At 43.6% G+C, this 23,722-nt stretch overlaps 1 protein-coding gene across 2 annotated transcripts in view; it reads left to right on the forward strand.

Moving 5' to 3' along the window:
• Positions 1-436: 436 nt before the first annotated feature.
• The window catches only part of LOC6608169 (alpha-protein kinase 1), a 67,504-nt gene continuing 44,218 nt past the window's right edge, over positions 437-23,722 (forward strand). For both annotated transcript variants that reach the window (XM_032716905.1, XM_032716906.1), the window contains exons 1-2: positions 437-956; positions 20,103-20,896. In XM_032716905.1, the coding sequence (XP_032572796.1) occupies positions 20,141-20,896 (756 nt within the window). In that variant the 5' untranslated portion in view covers positions 437-956; positions 20,103-20,140. The remainder of the gene's footprint in view (positions 957-20,102; positions 20,897-23,722) is intronic.

Genomic DNA, 23,722 nt, shown 5'->3' on the forward strand with positions numbered 1-23,722 from the left:
TTATAAGCTCAGTCTGCGCCGGCGGCGCGGTCGACGTCGACTGCAGCAGCAGCGCCGCTCATTTGTGCGCTTAATGACGTCATTATTTTTATTTTAACAGCGCCAAGCAAATTGCATATATACCGTTGCTGCTCCTGCGCAGTCGGCGCTCTGCTGGCGTCGCTGCACCGCCAGTGGGGCTTGGGCTAGGGGGTGGGTGAGAGAGCGACAGAGAGAGCCAGAGCGAGAGAGAACGAAAGGCAATGAGTGAGAGAGACCCCGGTCGCGCTCTCGCTCGCACCCGCTGAGCTGGGGCTGCGGCTTCGGGTTCCTCGCCTTCGTTTTGTTTGCTCGTGTTTGCCGATGTTGTTGCTGTTGTTGCTGCTGCTCCTTTGCTGTTGCTACTTATGCTGATGATTGCGATTGCTGGGGGTCCAAAGCGCCGCTCGTGCGCCACACGTTCATTCAGTCGACGGACGACGCTGCGCCTGAACGTACGACGGCTGATCTGAACCGGAATCGCATCGAACGGCCACATTGGACGCCCCTCGACTCGTGCAACAAACAAACAACCAAAGTGCAACATACAATACCCAAGCCAATAAACTTCGGCGTGTGCCCACGATTCATCATTAACAGCTGCCACTGCAACTTTTGAGCTCCATGTGTTTTGTACAGCCGTTGCTCCGCGATTTTTGAAACCGTTTCGAAACTGCTCAGTTCCGAATTTTTGGCGCGTTGCGATCGTCTCATCTCAAGTGCGTGGGTGATAACCATCTGTCAGATACTCGTTGTTACTCATAGGTACTCATGAATACTTTGAATACAGTGCTCAATTGTGATAAGAGTTAAGAAATTACACATCAAAACCAAACGACCACTAAAAGGTGAATGAAAAACAGGATTCAAGAAAACCTAGTGGAACATCAAAACATCTTCGTCGATTTTGGCAACCGCTTGCGAATCTCTAAATAACGGTAAATATCTCTAGAATTTGATTTCAGCTCTTGTGACGATTAGTTAATATAATAATTTCAAATGAAATAATATGTTTGAAAAAGTATATCATACAATTGACTATTACATGATCATTGTTACTTCGAAATCTTTTATGAGGACCAATTTAAAAGAAACAGATTTCTCTTCATAAATATTATTGATTTCCTAAAATTCTTTTTATTATAATTTGTGTTCCACACAATCAAATTAATTTGAAAGCACTAATTTAAAGTGTACGTCAAGTTAAAAACATATCTTTTCCAAAATTGGCAAAAATATATTTTATTGCCTGATTTGATACATTTTCAAAAATTTTTTTGTGTCAGTGGTTGGAAATTTTAGCGGATGAATTTCAGTTACATAATTATGATAAATTGCGGCTATTATAAAGCTTAAAAAATCTACATGGCTGAACATTATTGCAGCTACTCAAGCCAAAATTGTAAGCCAAATAATGGGGTTGCCATAAAAAAATTACATTTTAGTGTAGTGCTCATCATTATCAAGTTAGAAATATCAAACCTTTTTAGCCTCTCACGCACTCCACTCACTCGAATACTGCTCGAAACAGCCAAATGCAGTTTTTATGTAAATCTCAACCCTGACATGGTAGTATGCAAAAACCAATAAATTGATGCGATTTCGCTGCAGGCGGTTAATAACTTTAATTAACGTTAATTTTATCAACATCAGCATTATCGCTGGACCGGCATGACGAGCATGGGGGCATGTGCATGAGCAAACTTGGCGAGGGTCTCAAAAATAGTTGCGACGTTCTAATAATAAAACCAAATATAATAAATAGCCATAAACAAACTAATAATACGGCTCGACGGCAGTGGACAGTGGCAATTTGCAACAATGAGGCTCATCAAACGATCGCCAAAACGAAATCAGAATGAAACTCTACACATAAATAGTTTAATGTGCTGAGCCTTGCGACTGCTGCCACCCCACGAAAAATTACTAAAACGTATTACAATTGACTCGCCGGTGGCTCAGTGTCATTTTTGCAAAAAATAATCTAAACGTATCTATGAGATACAATAAACAGCAGCAGCGGCGCACAATTCGCACTAACAACAGCGCCAGCAGGCGTAACAACAATTGTAATAATCAGTTTCATTTCAAAGCCGCACCAACCTGCGCTACATTTTTCCCACTGCCCAAGCTTTGCTTGGATTCCCCTCCCCTCAGCCCCACTTTGGATCCCTGCTGCCCCACCGATTTCCACCGATTCAACCGATCCCAGCGATCCCGCTGATCCCACCGCCCCTCCCTCATCCGCATCCGACGAGTAGAAAACGTATCTATGCAGTGCATTGTTAGCGTGGCCCGCTCATTTAATTAAATATAATTAGCTGCATTAATTGCAAATTAATACAGAATTTAGCCTCTTTGTTGCCTGCTCCATTGTCGTTGCCAAGCAGAGGTAGCTATTGCCATTGCCCTGCTCCCAACTACACGTTACACACGCCTCGTTATCGCCGGCAATTATTTAGCGAGAATTAACTGGGCTCGCAGTTTCATTGGCCCCCACAGATGCATTGGCCAAACTCTGGAATGACATTCCAATGAGCTGCATTTATCTTTAAGGTTTCCACGTACTTGAGCGGGTTTCGTTGCACAAATTACATTAGATATCTTACGCATGATTTTAAAGATCTCCATTTATATATATGTATATAAATGATGTATGATATATGTAATATCATACATTTCCAGTATGCATTGTATTTCTTGAAATTTGTTTTATTTAGTAACTTATGTTGCATAAAATGATCGTTTAAATTCCTTATCATATTATGCAACAACCAACTCTGAAAGTACTGTTGCAGTTAAATGGTTTCTATATACATTTGAATTCTTTAATTATAAACAAATTTTTTTTTTAAAGCTAAGTCCAGTGTTCAAAAATAGTGATATCTATGCGTCAAATCCAAAGTGTTTAGAAAAAGCCGTCGGCATTTTATAGGCTGCGATCCGACAAATGCCTTTGATTTCATTCCACTTCAAATTGTAATCTACTACTTGCGATGAATGTTAGTTACTTAATATTTACGATTTCGGCTTCCTTTGATTGCGAAAGTGAAATATCTCATTAAATTGACTGAAGGATTTTTACTATGCGAAGTGGCAGTCTCTCGGCAAATTAGAAAAACCCATTAGTGACCAAATGCATCGCGACAGCTTTTAATGCACAAATAGCTGTGAAAAAGAAAATCAACGACGACAGAAAATGATTAGATATTAAATTAAAAATTAAATGTTGCTGCAGTGGATGTTTCTTTTTTATGACAAACGGATGACGAACGCATAAAAATGCAGCGGCACCAGAAGCGGGAAAACAACAAACCGACTGCGGACAAATCAACAAGGAGGCGATCACCACACACACCGCACACCGCACACCACACACACTCATTAAAAACAACCAAAAGCCAGCGCAGAATTGCAATTTCCCCCGTAGCCCCGCAAAAAAAAAAAACAAAAAAAAAACTAGAAAAGATACACATATCCAACGATCGCGTCACGTTGTCACTTTACGTAGGCAAATCGTAAAAATGAATGAAAGAAAATCCGCAAAGCAAAACGCTTAATTATGTGCCGTGCATTTTGGACAGCTGCCGCGGCCACGCCTCCGGTGGGCGGTCTTTTAATTAAGCATAATTAAAGTAATAATTATGCCCGCAAAGGCATTGAAGTTGGCCAAATGTGGCGAGTTCGGGGCGGGCCGGGCATCTTGAAAGGATTTCTCTTGTGTTTTTGATGTGTGGCCAATTTGCAAACTTGCGCACACATGAAATGAGATTTTATTGCCCTAAAACAGGCAGGGTGGCGAAAATGCAGGAAGTGCGTTTCTCCGACTGCCATTGCAATCGAAAATGCATTGCCCAGCCGACCATAAGGTGATTCAAAGGGAAATGCATGCGATTATTTTGAATATCAGTAGAACAACCCACTTATTGATATCTTAAGTTCGTACATTCAGGTGGGCAGCTCCTTTATCATAAAAAAAGATAGCTCAGAAAAATTAATAAAATACTTATATCATTGTAGATTTTGTATTTGTATATAACGCATGACTATTTATGAAAGTATTTTGTTTATTATCTAAAGATATACACAACTGATATCGTTTTAGGTACATTTAGAATTTTCATGTATATACTCGTAGATTTTGAAATAAAAGCGACTTTTCCTTACTCTTTTTAAATTTAATAAATATGTTTATTATTAAATTAGCATTAGAACTCGTACATTGCATTGTTTGCACTAATAATGTGGGACAAAGATCGCATTCCCGAGTGCCGCGTGCTTATACTATCCCCAATTATTTCGCTTAACATCGCTTCTCTGAGCGATTCCATTTGGAGACGATCTGGCGAGGATTGGCTCACTTTTCGCCGAGCCACCAAAATAAGATGTTGCATGCCGCGCATGCCACAAAGCCTACACAAAAGCGAAAGACACGCACACACGCCGCTCATTTAATAATGAACAATAATGAAGAGTAATAATAATCATCAGCAAAACGTGCAGGAGAGTGTCCAAGTGGCTCCGTACTTATATGAGCACGTACTCGTATATGGAGGCAACGAAATTTTATCAACGAACGCGCATCATTTCAATTAAGAAAATGTCACAAGTGTCCAAGCAGCGCAACTGCGGCAGCAGCCTAAAACACGCCAAATGCGGCAAGTCGGGGGATCTCCGCACTTTCATTTCGCCATTTCGGAGTCCCTCAAATCCCCCACCACCGCCCGAAATCGTCTATATAGTCGAATGGTCCCGCTTAATGGCTTATTTTTTGGAGCATTTCTTGTAATTAATGCGAATTGTCACACGCTAGAACTGAAATAATGTCAACTGCCTTCGATTCGCCTTCTAATTCATTACATTTATCGTTTGTTGCCCGTTTCCTATTCTTAATTAGCAATTAAACAATTTATGCTTTTGCGTGAACAATGAGGAGCTAAGTGAAACAGGCCGAATTTTCGTAGTCCGAAAACATGAAACACTATAATTAATTCCATTCCATAAACTATTTTGCTCAATTAGCCATTAAAAACACTACTTTACCGCATTGCCATTGCGTGTACCGCAGTATGGAAATGGAATGCCGAGGAACTAAACTCGGAAATTCGGGGTTGTTCTGTGGATTCAATCATGCTTGATGGATGGATTGTCAAAGATGCCAGATAAACGATAGCTGTAATGCGACTCTGTCGTGTTTGGGTAATTATGCCGATAGACAAATTCGAGGTTGAAGCATAATTGATTCCAAGGGTTAGAAAAATAATAGTATTCCAATTCAAACGTTTTCTTACTTATCAATTGAATTAGCATTTTCTTTTGATTTACTTTGAGAATGCTAAGATATATTTATATCTTTTTTATCCCATACTATGGATAACATTGAAATTGAGCCCCATTACAGTTTTAGATGGATTTATCACCAAGCTTGACAGTATGCCACAGTCAACCACTAATTCCACTTTGCAGATCAGGAATTTCGGTCTAGGTTTCAGCTAATTTAATGTTTCGTTTCAGTGTTTTTCGTTAACTTATTTTTAATTAAATGCAATTAAAAAATTTCTCTCCAACTGTCCGTCTGCACGGCCCTCTGGGCATTTGAGCAGTCAGATCGCACTTAATGAGACGCGACACAGTTGCACAGATGTTCCACAAATCGAGATAATTGCGCAATTAGCTCGACAGAGTGAGGAGTGCGGCGAGGCAGGGTGACGAGCGAAGGGGCATGCCACATGTTGCGCGGAGCCGCTGTAAATTCGTTGTATTAAGTGTAGAAAATCTCGAGCACTTAATTCACGCTTTGTTGAAGGTGTTGAAAGGCGGTCGACTGAATCCTGAATCCCGCATCCAGAAACGTGAATACAGATTCCAGAATCCGGAGGGCCACCCAAGAACCTGGGGGTGTACTTACCAGCTAAGTTAAACCAAATGCGAAACCGCAAAAAAGGAACTCCCATACGAACCCACGTAATGTGTGTGCCGGGTCCTTTTTGTGCTCCGTTGCCATTTGTATTTTTTTGCTCATTTGACTTTGGCCGGGCTAAACAAGCTGCTTATCCTTTGGCCAGGACCCGGACGAAAAGAAAAATGTTAATTACCCTTTGTGTTTGAACAGACCCCGCTCACACATTCCCAGCGTACGGTTGTGCTGCATCCTTGTCCGAGGGTCACCGCCGACCTTTGTGTTATTTGAGGCAATTAAAATTATTATTTTAATGTCAACACTTTTTTCCAGCGCTTTTGGTTTCTGGCCAGGATAATGCATGTAAAACGACTAACGCCCCCTCAGAAAATCCGTTAAATGTTTCCCAAGATCTGCCGGAGTTTGGGTTACGTCTCCATTTGCCGTCGGCACTTGGCAGCGACTTTCGAAACTTTGTTCTGGCTTTCGTTCTGTTAGCTTGTGCCACTCTTTTTTTGTTCTCTGAATTTCGGATTGTGGGTCTGGGCTGCCTGTTCTGCTTCATGGGGTGGACTTTACGCCCCAGCCCTGGTTTACCAGGCGTTGAGGAATTCCGTATAAGTGTTTTTACGGTATTTGTTGGCTCAAGCATTTACGGGGGGTTAGGTCAGTGCCCGCACCATTTCCTCCCCATCGCCACGGCCAGTGCTCCAGCCCCCCAACCCCAAATCAGTACTGCCATCCCGTTTAGCCTCGTTTTGAGAAATGTTTTCGGTTGCCTTCAGGCTTGTGGCTTTGCTCTTCGGGGGGTTTTGTGGGGTTCTGGGGGCTTTGCCGCCCGGGTGGCATTCGAGATAAGCAGGTGTTATATTTTTATGGCTAAAGTGGCTAAGCAGTCTGCGGAGAGCAGATGGCAAGGAATCATGTTCTGGCTTTGGTGTTGGCAGCCGGAGTGTGATAAGGCCCAGGGCGAAAAATTTTCTTGCAACGGACGGTTGGTTTAGTTGCTAATGAGATGTTTGATTGGTGTGTGAAAGAAACATTATGTTGCGACGGATACGATTTCACATTGCCAGTAAGAGATCTACATAAATTATGGTAATTATTGAGGCAACTAAATAATATGAAAAGATACTGTAAGCCGCACTATGCAAAGCAGTGCATCATGCTGATGAACCACCTTTATCATGGATTCCTACAATTTTTTTATATAACTTCGTTGTTTAGTCTCCTCCCTCATCTATAACGTAGCTATAACCTATTTTTATCCGTATTAGTGCCGAAACACCCCTCCACACTCGTCAAAGCAACCACAAGCAGTTAGCTCGGTTAGCCAGAGCAGCTGTTTTGGGGTCGTGCCACCTTATGACCCTCCACACTCCGCCTGTGGTGACCCTGGCCCGATTAACTACGCAAACAGCAGCAGCAGCGGCAGCAGAAGTAGCCGCCTTAATTGTTTCGCACTTAATCAAAACGAGCAGCGGACTGGCCCAAACCGAGACTATCAAAGGCAGCTCCCCGGTCGTCGGTTTGGGCCAAAGGCAGCACAAAAGCCAAGCCAGCTACCGAGCTGAAAGGCAAAAAATTGAAAACTAAAGAGCAACTTGGGGCGCACGCCAGTCTCCAGTCGCCAGTCGCCAGTCCTGAAAAAGGGACGGACGGAAGGACGGACGTGGGACAACCTACAAACGACAACCGACAGCCGACAACGACGACATCAACACCCGGGCGCTGTGAAAAGAAAAACGTTTTATGAGCTCATTCACAAAAAGGGCCAAAACACACACACACACAGGCACACCCATACAGTTGCACATAGAAAAAGGAAGTTTTCTGAGGATGGCGACAGAAGCAACCTGTTGAGTCCCTTCATCCATCCACTCACTCCCCCATTTCACCATTCCCCATCAACGGTACAAGTGTGCCACAGCCTTTTTCTTTTTTTTCTGCCGGGTCGTGTGCCAAAATAATATGTTAAAAACATCGGTGTGAGGAGTGCTGTTTCTTCAAGTTGGTCGTGTTTTATTTTCCAAAAAGATTTGCCAAAGTTGAAAAAGGTTGCCAAAAATGAGGTTTCCCTTTTTTGTAACGCTGTTTGTATTTCCTTTTGACTTCTGCTGTGTGTCTACCAAGTGTCTGTAATTTTTCTTTTAGTGGTTGTATCTAATAGAGGTTGTTAACTTTAGGTATAGGGGTGAGCGAGAAAGAGAGGGAACGAAAGTGTGGGTGGTTGTCTACAGAAAAATGTGTGTTAAATGGGAAAATCTTGAGTGTTTGCTAAGTGCACTTGGCGGCTCTTTGGGGATCAAGTTGCAAGTTTTAAGTGGAAACTGAATGGAAAATAGAAATAAAAATCTTTATTTCAGATACATTACGATTATAAAGATTAAATTTTGTTTTGTTTGATTCATAAATCACTAATAATAAAATAGGTGCAGCATCAATAAAATAAGTTAATGTAGTTTATTTAAGCATCTATAACTTTCCCATTTTTTTGCTTGAGCACCCACCAAACTACTTTAAGCCCCATAGATCAAACTTAATATGATGAAGTTGATTCTCAAGCATTTTTATATTGCATCTGGTAAGGTGACATTTTATTAAGATTTTTAGTCCACCCTTTCATTCGATTTCTTCATCATAATTGATTGATTTAACTATATCGCCATGAATATAGATATCTTAAGTTCAGTATCTTTTATTACCGCACCAAAGAAACTACTGTATCTTACTTCTAAAAGTAGCCGCCCCATTCGTGGCACTTTATCGCCGCATCACTCCACTCCCCTGTGCAATCACTTGCTCAAATCTGTTTGACTTCATCTGCCCGATTTTCCCCCACCTCCGCCTCCGCCGCCGCCACCACCTCCAGCTCCACCACCACTGCCGAGAACAACAACACCAGCGCCAGCATAAGCACAACCTCTAGTGGGCGGGGGTTTTCTGGGGGGCTTTTCCCGGCGAGCTTTTTCCGACGCGCACGCTCACCGTTGGCCATGCGGCGATGTTTTCCGAGTGCTGAGCGCCTGCTGCTCTTAGCCAAAGTGGAGGCGCCGGCCGATTGTGTCGCTTTGGCTGTTTGGCCGTGTTTGCGGTTGTCGCAGCTGCCGCCTGTTGCGCCGCCTGTTTGGGCCAAGTTTGGTTTCTCTGCCATGGCCGAGACGCTGCTAAGCAGTGGCTCTTACAACTTCATAAGTTGGCAGCAATGTCACGGCGCCTGTGGCCGCTTTTTTCGCGCATCACTTGCCAGATATATGTATATGTATGTATATATCTGTATATTTGTATATTCGAGTGACGTCGGCCTTTGTCTGCTGGGCTTCTGTTATGCCGCTGACTTGATTTTCTCTCTCTCCGCAGGTGTGTGTGCTTGTGTGTGTTCTGGCCAGGGTTTGTTTATTCGACTGGGAAGACATGCCCCGTTCCCTTACTTCTGGTATTAAAAAAACCACGAGATTGCGGGGCTCGGAACAGGAATAAGTTATCTAAATGAGTCTCGGCTTTATTGCTGGCAATTATAGATCTGGCCAACGCTGCGTATGTGTAATTGCCCCGCGATTGCAGCCAATCCGAAGCGTTTCGACCGACTTTTCATTACCGGCATCAACACTTGCATATGTAATTTAGCATAATTTCAAATTCACGACCCAGTCAGTCCATAAAGCCGCGGCGAACTGGAGCTGGTATAATTAATAAACGGTAACAGCCGCAGATATCCAACAATACCACTGCGACTATGGCAACTTTGGCATGTAAAAAGCGTCAAACAAAGCTGATTTCTATTGGCAAAGGAATGCCAAATGCGATACTTGCCTCTCCCTCCCCCCTCTCGTGCTCTCTCTATCTCGCTGGCTCTTGCGTCTCTTTCTACTCGAATATCCATGTCTTGACTGCAATTTATGAGCCTAAATGAGCGCAAATTTCAGTGTATACAGGCGCACTTTGCATGTGTGCTGTGTGCCAGCGATTTTGGCGCTCAATTGGCAATAATTTCTGATCAATTTTCCATTGACTGGCAAAAGCAGAGCAACAGAGACAGATGGAAAGCGGACGGAGACAGACAGCTTTGCGGCGGGGACATGTGTCAGATAGGAATTCTCTGGATTGGCCCTATAGACAGGGACAAACTTATTTAAGTATTTTTTTTTGTTTTTTTGGCTAGAAACCAAATGTCCCAAATTGCATTTATATTGTCAAATATGGTTTTTGACAAATATTTAGTGTAATATCACAGCACCTGCCTTTTTCATTTTGGTTTCGCATTCAATCCATCTAGTTATCTATAGTAATTTATTACCCCGGCTACTTTGAAAATTTTCCAGCTGGCAAGCTGAAATCGAACATTATACGAGTGTGCATTTTCTCTTGGCAGTGAACAATCAAAGAGTCTATCAATTTGGAGAACCGAATAAACAAACTTAGCGGTTTTTATGCGGCGCAGCAGCCCTCATGCCACTTCACTTAATTACCCCTTTGGCCTGCTTGGCTGGGTTCGTATTTTATTTACAATAATTAAATCTGTCAAACTCAAAAATGTCTTTCCACAAGCGCGGCTAGTTGCAACAGTATTGGAAATATTCCGACAAAGAACGCAGAGCGGAGGTTTTCATGTTGCGAGCTATTGAGTTCTCTGTGATTTCTGAGTCGACGCTGCATGGAATGTTGTTGCTGTTAATTGGCTAAATTATTTTTACTGATTATTAATAAATATGTATTGTGTTGCCGCAGTTGATTAATTGGCATTATGGCCAGGCAGGGGCATAATTGAGGAGCATAGTAAGTCTTGATTGCGTCATTTATGACGCCTCATTTAATTGAAGACACTGGAGGAAATCTAGAGGCATACTTTGCTGTTGGCTCCTTCAACTTCCAAGAAATCTCCACCAGCAGCAAAACAATAGTGGAACGTTGAAAAAATTAACACATTTAAATTACTTTCATTAAAGATTGATTAATATGGCCCTGATTGGTTATTTCTCTTTATTTTCTTCCCCTCCGCGGCTCATTGTCGTCATAGTTCCACTGCCTGCCTCAATTATTGTCACATAAATTGAACATTTACTGGCCGTTTTCACTGATTTCTGATTTTATTAATTTACGTATTCGTTCCGCTTTTGTTTCCATATTGATTTCCAATCATAGAATGCCTCTCTACAATTCGTTTTCAATGAGCCGTAATTTAGACTCATTTAAATAAATATACTTTTGTTGATTGGACTTTTGCGATATTACGATATCGTCGACGGCAATTGCGATAACGAGTTCAATGCAAAGATATTTAACCTTTTAATAAGCTGGCCGGCGGCCAGAGCTAGATGTTAGATAATCGAGTTTTTCAAATATAATTATCAAACGTGTGTGTACAGTTGGCACACATTTAACTAAAACGTAGGCCGATAGCTTTTACTTATAAACTTATAATATATATACTTTTATATATACTTAAAGTATATTACCTCATTCTATTAAAACAATAAGATATTGACCTGAACTTTCTTAAAACAAAACAGCATTGCGCTGCGATGAGGGATCCTACATTTTCTGGAACCACAACGAGTGATCTACTTGCTTTCCGCCATCTGCTACGTTTTAGGTACAGTTGGCCCGGACCGATTTAGTTGGCCTCATGCATTTATGCATCAGTCGGGGCCGTCACGCACTTAATGAGACCCCGAGATTGAGTCGCCGACTGACGGCAACAAATTGACGCGTTTAATAATATTTTACAATGTGTGTTTTCAGGCGCTAATTTCTTGCAGGCGTTGTTGTGTGCACTTTCAAAAAGTTGCGTGGTGCGCCCCTTGGGGGCCTCATTTGAGGCCCGGCGGCGTTGCCATATCGCTGCAGTGTGGCAGTTGCAGTTGCAATTTCCATTGCTGTTGCCGTTGTCGGTGTCGTGTTGCCGTCGTCGCCGTCGCGTAATTTACATTAATTGGCACACGGCGTCGCACATATAAATTTTTGCGCGCCTAAACTTTAATTTCATGCGTGCCATTTGATTTTGTTGCCACTCTGGGCACAAATTACAGGCAAGTGTGACGGGACGGGATCCTGATCGTGAGCGGCAAGTGCTGGGCGTTGTTTCACAGTGGGTTTCTGCCGAATGCCGCTAGGCCCATTTGCTCATGGAGTGGAGCACTTTAAGTCTGGGCAGATTTGAAGGCATCTAGTTATGGGCCTTTGCATAATGGAAAGGTGTCTGCGAATGCAAGGCAATCGGCTGATGGGTTTACGTGGATTACGTCGCCCAATCGAAGGTTGTGTGGCAAGAACCATAAAAACGCTTGCATAGAGTAATTACATTTATCAGCTAGATTTTCCTCATCTACATTTCCGATATATAAACTATAATCTTTCAAGGAAGTGGATCTATGGCAGCTAGGAGCTACTTTTGTGCCTACAATATAGAAATATGATATGACGCAAAAGAACCGACTTACGTCATCTGGAGATTATATTGAACAAAACTACACAAATCGTATTATTTCTTTTAGTTTGACATTTTTTCGGAGCAACTTTTGCCAGTTTCCATGTGGAAAATTAAAATTCGCTATAAAAGTCAATTATTGTTGCGTATAAACTCAGCTTCTTGCATTCCGCTTGCCTCTTGTTTCTTCTCCATTAATTAACATACTTTCACAGAATTTCTTTCTAGCAACAATTTTTCGTTGACGTCAATTTCGCTCATCGTTAGTTATTATTGTTGTGCTCATTTCGCCATATCATCAGGTCAAATCTCAATTAGCAAATATAACGATTGTTGCTTTCTTCGCCCCCCACTCCCTCTTTCACTTAACCAACAATTAACAAAAATTAATGGAAATTTATTTCAATTGAAATCAAAAATTTCACTTCCAAACGGCGATGACTGCGTTTTCCATCCGCTAGTTTTGCATGCAGAGCAGAACTAATAAGTACAGTCCTTATCTTAGTTGAACTCGGCCATTATCCAGCCATTGGCTCCGCAAATGACTTTCCCCTTAACTCAAGTTAATTAAAAAACCCCCGCCCCACGCCCACACTCGCAATCAGCTTATAATCAGCTTATATTCTGGCGAATTTATAACCCCTCTTGATTATGAGCGGTTAGCTGTCATAAACAAATGACATGCCATACCATACAAGCGCCATCTAGCGAGCGGTGCGTGCAGCTACGTGGCCGGCATATCAAGTGGAATGTTTTTGCAATGAGCAAACTGCAACTTGCAGTAATTATGACCAAGTTATATGGCTGTTTGAAGGGGGGCTTGATGGAAGTGGTGGCTCCTAATGGCCCGGCCCATTGTTCGCTGGTGGGGCTGTAAGTAGCTTTTAATAAGCGACCGCGTCAAGCAAATAAATAATTATTATAAATAAATAATAAATTACCGTGCAGTCGGACGGCCAGGTACAGTCACACAATATTGCCGTCTCCTTCCGCTTAATTGCTCTCGACAAAGGGCACATGCAAAGTGCAACACTGGATTTGATTCGCACTCCCCCGACTGCCCGCGTCCTACTTTATCGGAGGTTAATAAAGCGCTTAAAGACTCAATTTGAATGCAACTTAGTCGGTGGACTGCGGCCATTTAGATGATTTTCCACATTGTGCAGCTCATTATAAAGCTGCATTTTACGGGTATGCAAATGGTAATGGTAAAGGCTGAATTTTGATGCATTTGAAAGTGTTATCGGTAATCGGGCAATCGGTAAACTTTTATATCACACTTAAGGCTTATGGTACTTAAGTTGCTCAATTTTAATTTACCTAATCTTGTACATTTAATTGACAATAAAAATAATATGCGTATTAAACATTTTTTGAGTACGACTGAATATTTTAAACCAGTATTTAATAGTATAAAAAGTAATCGATTATGACTGTAGTTTTATTGGTACTCGCCAATATTTTTATGAGGCTCTTAATTTTAAGAGTACAGTTACGCTCCAATTTTTTGTAATATGTGATATGTTTGATTAAAAACTGGGCTTAGATCAGGCAATCGTTGGGGATTTCAAGGAAATAACTCTCGCAAATAAGCCTGGCATTTTAAGTGACTTACTCCCGCTGTGGAAGGCCTGCTGTCCGGTTAATCGATTCAAAATTCGATTACCATAACACTCTGCCCGTCGGCCAGAATAAAAACACTTTACAACCCCAGATAAGTAGAACCACCCTCGGAATGGTCATGTCATGCCGCACGAGGTGCTTTTGACCATGTGCAGTGCAACACCCCGCAGCCAAATTCTAATTATAATCGCGTATCGCATGTGCCAAAGCCCCAATAAACCTTTGTCAAGCGAATCGCTCGCTGAGTCCCCTCCCACATTCCGGCTTCGTGTCATTAACGCCCCACTCCGCCGACTGTGGTCTTTGCATTAATTTTTGCACCGCCGCAGAGCTGCAGAAATAAAAAATGGAATTGGGAAAGCAAGAAATTTCCATAATGAGCACGTACACAATCACTTACCCCGGACACATGCAGTTCGCCAAAAAGGGTTTCCGCTCCGTTTCGGGGGTTGCAAAATTTTATAATTAGTTGTCCGCTGCCCGGCACCAAAATGCAGGTTTCAATCAATTTTTTTCCCTCTTTTTCTACGTTTTACCAAATATTTAGACGTTGACTATGACCGCTTCACCCCCGGAGTCGAGTCTGCAAATGATTTTGGTGCGTGCTCAATTGGGGAGTTTTCAGACCGAACGCGAACGGAAAGTATCCGCAATGAACTGAGCAGGAGCAGGAGCAGGAGCTGGAGCTGGATCTGGCCCTCCTCCTGGCATTTCTTTTGTTTTTCGCTAATTTAGCGAAATTATGTTTTGTGCTCTCTCATGTCTAGATGTCGTGTGCGGCTCGGAGTGCAATCCTGCCGCCCGTTCCCAGACCTCCTCGTAACCCCTAGATTATGCGACTGCAGCACGGAACGGGACATGCAACTCTCGACCCACTCGAGGCGAGGAGCTCCCTGCCGAGGGTATTCCGCATTCGGCACCAAGTATGTGGGCTAATAAAGTTACTGGCTCAAGTTGAGTTTAAGTCCCTCAGCTGCTGGAGAAACACGTACTGCGAATGGCAATGTTATGTTTACCATGAGGATAGTGATCAGCTGTGATTTTCAGATACAATCGATCTTAAGTCTAGTTTCGAGACATTGGATAGCTTTCTATTATCTCTCCGATTCAGGCTTGAGAACTATTAAAAACCGTTTATTTTGGAGAATAACACACATTTAACAATAAAGAAGTGGGGTATGAATTTGAAGCCATTTTACTCTAGTCAAGTTATATCAAGGATCACCGTTTCACGGTCTCCTTAGGGAATTTAAAGTTCCACCTTTACGAAGCCAGTGCTCCCCATTATTTGCCATTATTATTTCCTGCTCTAAATGAATTAAAATCGCCAAATGTGGGCGATCAGGGGAGTCGTCGGCTGCGCAAAACAAAGCAGGAAAAATGCGAATAACTCATTACGCGGCGCATTACGGACAATGTCTGGGCAGTGTGAGTGTGAGTGAGAGGGCACAGGAAGGACCCAGGACTCGCGGCACGAGAGGGTTGATTTTTCAGCTTCGACCGGGCCTGACTTTGACTTCCTTTCCCGCTTTTTGCATTTTTTCCGGGGGCGTTTACTGCACATGTGTTTATGGTAGCTGTTGCTGTTGTATTGAGAACGCCTCCGGCGATTGTTGTTGCTGCTATTGGCATCGCCTAGTGCGTGCTCCGCTTGAATCACGCAAATTTCATTATTATTATTATTTTTTTAATGATTTGAGTGGAGAATGGCTGTCGAATGAATGGAACGCGCTCATGAAAGGCAGTTGGCCGTAGTCCACTGACCGGATTGCAAGTGCCCATTGTTCTTGGTCCTTCAGTGGTAAAATGGAAACAAAGCTTATCCTGACCAATATCAATTTTCAACGGAAAAAACAAATACATTGCATAATCTTATTTACTTACTTACTTACTGGATCATATCTTAATCATATATGTATATCCAATAAGTATGGAATCATTACCAATTCGAATCACTGTTTCTTATCTTTCAATATTCATCCGGGCTTTGTGCTTCTCAATTTAAGTTATATAATGAAACCCATTGTACTTGTATACTTATTTCGAAGTTAATTTCTTTAAATTTCTTTCGAAGACACACCCAGTCGCAGTTCCTCCGACACCTTGGAAACTTAAAGTTCCCTTTCCATTTCCACCCTAACTCTTGGCCCTACCATAATATATCAGCCGGTGTATTTCATGTGTAATCGTGTGTAATTTTTAAGAAAACTGCACGTTCGGCCGTACACCCCCGATAGGAAAAGCAGCAACAACCCCAAAAACAGTGCAATCGAGCAGGAGCAACAAAGCCAAGTTGCAAAACTTTTTATGCTCCCTGTGTGTGTGCGTGAATAAATAAGTTCAACTCAATGACTTAATGCCGGCGCATTATTGATTATTTTGGCCAGGTTACCCTGCTAAAATAAGCAGCCGAAAACAGCCCAAAACTCCCCGCCACCCCATCTCTTTATCCTTCGAGTGACTCAACCTCCATTCACTTCCTCAAAGGCCGAGGCACTCGAGTTCGTCGCGTTCGCTATTTAATATGCATTTTGCGGTAATTACAAATCAAAAGAAAAACTTAATAACCCCAGAGTTGGCCATAAAAATGAAGTTGTCTGCGGGCCGAGGGGCGATCGATGTCCATTGGCCGGGGAGTCGGGAGCCCGGTTTCTAATCAAAAATTGCTTTGTGCCACATTTGGCTCCTAACTCTAAATGATGGCAAGTGTGCTACAATTTAGTTTGACTATTAATTACAACAAGTTGCTGCACCGTAGCAGCAACATGTTCTACATGTTTGCCAGTCCCGGCCGGGCGAAATTATTGATGATTTTATTAATTTGAATATTGCCTACGAATTGCTGTCGAAGACAAAACGCTCGCCAAACGACTATATGCGATCGATCCAGGTGGAACTTGGAGTGTGCAGCATGCCGCATGGAGATGGAGCATGCAGCTTGGAGATGGAGCTTGCAGCATGGAGATGGAGGGACAGCTTTGAATGATAAATTTTTCCAGCTCGCTTCTTAACCGGCGATAGAAAGTTGCATGGAAATTGCAATTTATAGCCGCAGCAGCAGTTGCCGCAGCAGCAGCAACATGTGGCAGGCAGCAAGAAAATGAGTATAATTAGACCGGTTTGTAATGCGTTGGCAAGTCGATAGGAGCACTGCGTTGCGGATGGCATGTTGCTGGCGTGCATTGAAAATGAAGCGGGCTTGATTTGAATTATAGTTGCCAGCATGGCGATAATTAATCGTGCTATTTAGTGTGCTACATGAAATTCTACTAGTTTGCTGGTTATTGATTAGATTTCGAGGCAGGCGGCGATCGCAGGAAGCGACAAAATGTTGCCGTTGTTGCTGCTGCTCCATGTAATTTGGCCCGACTTTAATATGAGCAAATTGTACTTAATTTGGCTGCACATTTTGTCGCTACAATTTGCTTTCACAACATGTTGCACCGACTTGTACTTGCAACTAGGAGCCAAGAGCCGAGAGCCATGGGCCATGAGCCATGAGCCATTCCCGTTCCCTTTGATTCCATCTCTGCAGGCTTTTGGCATTTTGTGTTGACGCATGCTTGAAATTATTTTGTATGTGGCCGATGTGCACTCTGTTTTTGCTGCTGCCCCTGATATTATGCATTGTTTTTGCTTCTTATGCATATGCCAGATGGGGTGCGCAGGGGTGGTGGCCAGACATTTGCATGCAACGTACGAAATTAATTATTACGCCCTCTCACCACCCCCGAAAACCAGCCTTTTCCTGGCCAAAATCTACAACACGGAGCTTTGCTCATTCTCATTCTCATACTCGGACTCGGACTCAGGCTCAGGCATTGGCATTGCATGTCCTGCACACTCCAACTTTCAAGGCACAGTCCTGGCATTCCGTTCCCCTGTTTCCTTGCCTCCTTCCCCTCCTTGTCCACCGCCCGATCCAGATCCAGATCCTTTCCCCTTCCTGGCATCTCCCACTCCCCGCCTCATGTGGCTCATTACGGCGTTGGCTATGTGGCCGGAAAAGTGCGTTCGTTGACTGCTGCCGGCTGGCCAACGTCGACACAAACAATGAGCACTCGGAAAAATAATTGGTTCACATCATTATATATCATAATATATATTTGCCTCATGGAGCATCTCACTTTTTCCGTTTGGTGGCTTAGTTAAAAAAATACATTGTTAAGCGTCGTCGCATCATTAGAGATAGTTGAAGGTCCCCTTTGCAATTCGATAAAGGGACGCATTTTTGCTCTGTGTATGGAAACAGCAAACTGAGGGTCTGAATCCGAGCCGCAGAAGTTCGAGTCCGACTGCGACTCGAGTTCCGAGTTCTGAGTTCCGAGTGCAGTTGCTTGCATTATTACAGCTGCAGACACACCCACATACACGGGTACAGGCACAGACACACACACAGACATACAGGAAAGGTCCTGCGAGGTTGGGAGCTGTGGGTTCTGGAAGGAGTGCAAGGGACAGGAGCCAGCTGTATGCATTATGCATTAAAATCAACGCCCGTTTTGTGTAGACCTGCAGACAATGCAACGAAGGACCTTTCCTTGCCTCGCCAGGACGAAGTGGTGGCTCTCCTTTTTGGGGCCAAACGTCAAGGCATAGGCATTGATGTTTCCTTTGTGGGCTGGAGTTAGGTAAGCTCTTTAGTGCAAATTGTTGCCTAAATTTAGACGCCTTTGGGTGCAGCTTAGGCCGAAGTTTGTCCCATCGTCCTGATCCCATAAGAAATGACATTTAGTGGAATCTATTTCAGTTGAGTGACGATTACGAGAGTCCTTTTGCCGGTATGTCCTTGCACAGGGTGCGTGCACACGCCTCTCGAAAATTCGCCTTCTTATTATCCTTATCTCTCCCGGATAACTTTCCCCCTACCCCATGCACTTGAACAACATTTTCGGGCATTACATTTTCTGTGCCCTCTCCATCCCGCTCTTAATTTTTTCCCATCGTATTTTCCGTTTTCTTGTATGCAGGAAAACTTTCTTGCCAGACACGTTCGCCTCATTCCCCTTCCCGGCCACTTTTGGTCAGTTGTCCCTCTTCGGGTATAAATTATAATGCAGAGTAGGTGTAAAATTTTCGATTACGAATGTGCAGACCGCCCAACTGCTCCACCCACATTCCACCGAACTTGCATCCCTCCTGTGCAGAAGCCACCCGTATGCTCCGGCTTTTGTGTCCATCAAGCCGATTCCCACACAGTAAGAAAATCGGGGTAATAGTAAGTTAATATGCTGACTAAGAAATGTAGGTTTCATATCTATAAAGTCATCTGACTTCATGGGACTCTCCTCAGTAGCAGTATGTTCAAATCGGGTTTGTTTCGGTTGCATAACTTCTTTATGTCTCAATTCTTTGAGTGTAACTCCCTCCTCACAATTCCGGCGGTAAAAGTCGTCTGTTGTCCGGTGCAGAACGTCGTTTCTCGGCAAGGACATGGCCTCAGACTGGAGCGCCGTCTGCGTTTTGCATTTGCAAAATTATGCGGCGTGTGTGGGTTCTCCGTTTCGCCCCCCTCCCCCGCCAGCCCCTTGCATCTTGGCCCTCATTGTTGTTTGTGCGTTGTTGCCGTGGTCAACCGACGGGCAACAGGGATAATTAATGAAATTAATGCGTCAGGGCAAGGGTTTTAAGTGCACGAAATATATTCGATAAATGTAAATTCTAAATTATGATGGCCCTATCGGGTTGGCAACGTAGATTGCCAATGGAATGAGTGGCAGGTGAGGGGGAGTTTGGCCAGATGTCATTTGATATTTTAGGGGTAAAACGGAGTTGTGTTGATATCAGATAATTGCGAAGTTAGCATCTCTGAATGGTCTCTCGTACTCTTACAGTGCTGAAACTGCCAAAAAGGGTAGCAGCATTCTGTTTCTTTTTAATCCTGGTTCTTATAACCCACATTGTGATTATTGAATGGGAATGGTAAGGTATGTAGTAGTTGGCCATCTTTTCCTTCAGTAGGTGTAAAGTTTTGAAATCAAAAGGTTTATAAAATAAAAGTCAATCCAGCCGGTTGCCAACGCATTCTTGCGCTTAAGTCCTTCCTGCGCATCACCTTAAAGCCCCCACCCATAATAGGCTTAATATTTAATGCACACCGAGGTACTTAAGCCCCTTCTGTGTTGCCCATTGCAGGAGTGGCCCAGGATGCGAGCGGGTCAGTGACACGTGACATGGCCGAGGGCTGCGAGGACTCCGCCGGTGCCGCTGAATCCACGACGTCACAGTCGCAGTACACAACGCTAGACAAGATGCTGGGCACGGTGCTGCCATGTGAGGCGGCCATTGGGGCGACACCCGGCGGCGGCAGCAGCAGCGGCAACACCAGCAGCAACATAGGCGGCAACACCGCCAACTCCAGCAACAACGGCAGCAACATTGTGAAGCGCGAGTTCTGCGATGGCAGCCTGATGCCCGGTGCTGGGGCAAGTGTCAACAATAACAATGCCAACGCCACCAACAACAACAATAACAACAGCAGCAGCGGCAACAACAATAACAATAACAACAATACCAAAATGCAGGCCATGATATGCAACAAGAGCAGCAGTGCGAACAACAGCAGCAGCAGCTCCTCCTCGTCGTCGTCCTGCTCCTCATCCTCGTCATCCTCCAGCTCCGCCACCAGCACCCTGACCAGCTGCACCACCGCCGCCGTGGTGCCCTCCAACTGCTCCACGAATGCCAACAAGTCGCCGGTATCGCCCTACTCCCAGAGCCTGGGCATGGCCATCGGCATCGGGGCGGGGGCGGGCAGCAGTCCGCTCCGCGAGGCCAGTCCGCTGCCCAGCAGCCGCTCGCCGCTGAACGCCATCGCCTCCACCATTGCCGCCAAGTCGCCGTGCAGCGGAGCGGCGCCCGCTTCACCGCCGTCGGCCTCCTCCAACAGCTCCTCCCACGTCCTGGCGCTCAACATCAAAACCGAGTCGGTGAGTCGAACAGCATTGCTGAATCCATGCATTACCCATTTCAGGCTGAGCAACTGCAGCGATAGTGGTCAAAATAAAACCGAATCAGCTCGGATCATAAAATAATAGTTAAGAAAAGATTTGAATTTAATGCAAATAAACTTAATTTTTTAATAATTATCAGTAGGTGTCATAAGCTCACATAACTAGATAGCTTCACCTTAAATGGAATTCGTTAATCCTTATAATTTATATATATAATTTAGTAGAATCGATATGAACCTGTTTTCTCCCAGAATATTAGCTTATGTCCCTTAAGGGTTGAGTTAGAAGGCACCCCTGAGATTGGGTTTCCCATACCCTTGTTCTCGTCTTTGGTTTCGTCTAGAAATTTGTCCGAGTGGCGATTTCGTTTCCTTTGGGACTCACGTGGGGGTTTCTCCTGCGCGCTTTTAATTAGCATGCGAAGTCATTAATTAGTCGCCGCCTTGGAACCGACTAATCAGCTCGATCGGCCAGCGGCCGCAGAATGTTGCAACCTGGCCAATCAAGGGCAAATCGGCGACACAGAACTCAAACTCTTGCCGCAGGCCGGCGTGCTCTAGAATTGCCCAATAACAAAACGAGCAACCAGAACAAAGCTTCAGAATTCAGAACCAAAAAAAAAAACAAAAAAACGTTGACTTCGAGCGCGGTCAAAATATTTTTGTCCCAATTTTAATGACCATAAAAAACCGATCACAGAAGGGAAAAAACTTTTGTGCAATTGTCAGCAATAAATAAAATATTCGCATGTCCTCGTTGGTTCGCAGCTCGATTTTGCTGGCGGTCTTGGGTTTCTGTGTTGCTTGTTGCCTTGTGGCACACAAATACTTTGGTGGCGAATCAGCTAAGAAACCCGATTGGGAACAACAAGCGATCCGCTGATCAATGCGAGTTCTATTTTCGAGCTTATTTCGGATAATTCTTGGGGGACCTTAGGCGATTCTTGTGGCTGATCGTAAAAATGACTGAATTATGAGTTTTGAAAACTAAAGGAATCAGCTTTGAGTGCTCTTCAAGCTGAAGAAGTGTGTCAGCATTTCGACGGGATAAAAACATTAGACTATCAATTTACCATTCCCTGGTATGCAAAGATTCTGAGCTATAAAAGTTTACAAATATATTTGTTGAATTGCTAGGCAATTAACATAAGCTGTGCAAGTAAACATTAAGCAAAATGGCTCGTAGACAACGCCCTCTAAAAAGGAAACCCCAGCACGCCTTGACATATCCACTTACCATATCCAATATGGTGTTGGTAATTTACCCATTAAAATTCCCAATTAAATCCGAACGCTCGCCGATTGCTGCTGACCCAATTCTAATGGCAAATCAATTCGCCGCATGGTCTCGAGTATCTCTTCGACCGCATTTCGTGGCATTTTGGCCGCTTTGTCTCTGTCGCAGCCTCAGTATCCGTCGAATGCGATCCACTCTAATGACACAATCAGCAGCTCAACAGATACAGCACGCACACTCGCAGGCGGCGAGATACTATGAGTACGAACTTAGCTGCTAACAAAATGCCGTAAAAAGCAATTAATAAAAATAAAGCAATCAAAATATAGAAAAGGAAAAAATGGAAAAGTGCATAAAATTTATGTGCTGCAGTCAAATGAGTAATCGACTGCGACGGAGAGACAAGCGGCAACAAAGCCGCAACATTTATTGAAAATTAAGCAAAAAAATAAAGGAAAAGGCTGCAAGCTCAAAGGCAGCAAATAATAAGCGCGAAATAATCAGCGCACACACTCGACACACAATGTGTGTGTGTGTACCTGAGAAATAAATTGTCTATTGGCAGCGCCAAACAAGAAAATCCAGGTGCAATAAAAATCGAATTAGAGGCCGGGGGAAAAAATAAAGTTATAAGTACAATCTATTGAAAATTAATGTGCTGCAGGGAAACCAATGAAACGAATTAACACACTTTCTTCGCAACTTGTGCAGGAATAGAATAAAAGTTAATTTAACGAACTTAAATTGGTGGTATACTATACATGCACACATTAATTAGCAAGTATAAATGATTGTATGTGCTCAATGACTTAAGAAGTTAAGCATCTCCCAAATTAACCAGCTATTATACTTAAATACCATTACTTATATTTCCTGTTCCTATTCTTATGTTTTTATGCCTTCAATTTGGTTTTATCCAATCTATTCAAAAATAAATAACAACTATATTGCATTAAATGTCGGCTAAAATACCCGAAAATACTCTAACCGAACCGGACTTGAGTTGTCCGGAGATATATTACAGCTAATTACGATGCCTGATCTAAGCGGACCCACTGACTACGCAACTGTACCCAGTTATATCCATTGGCCATTTTCCATTTTTTTATTTTGGGGCCAAGGCGGCAGCTCTTGAAAGCCGACCGTAGGCTAAAGCCAACCCGCTGGGTGACTCATGGGCGTCTAATGAGCCGCCGTCCGCCGGCCAAGCCTTTGGCCTTTGGTCGCCAGCTGGCGAAAGTCGAGCACGGATGTGGCACTCGCACCAGAACCTGGCTAATTATAAGCTGATCACAAAGTGCACTCCTTCTGGCCAAGAGGAGCATGTCGCGCATGCGCAATGAACCGCGCGTTCTATGAGCTGCACATCCATGTTCTTTCTATACGTGCGTGCCAAGCGGATTTGATTCGCCTTCTCGTGGGTGTTTTTCTCGCTCCCCGGCCGCACTGATGTCGTGATGATTATGATGACCACGATGATGAGGAGCGGCCAACCGGTTTCTGCATTTTGGCTTAAATGTTGCAAATGCTCGGTCGGGATTATCCGGACCTGGATACTCAGCTGGC

Source organism: Drosophila sechellia, chromosome 2R (genome assembly GCF_004382195.2).
Source record: "Drosophila sechellia strain sech25 chromosome 2R, ASM438219v1, whole genome shotgun sequence".
Taxonomy (NCBI): domain Eukaryota; kingdom Metazoa; phylum Arthropoda; class Insecta; order Diptera; family Drosophilidae; genus Drosophila; species Drosophila sechellia.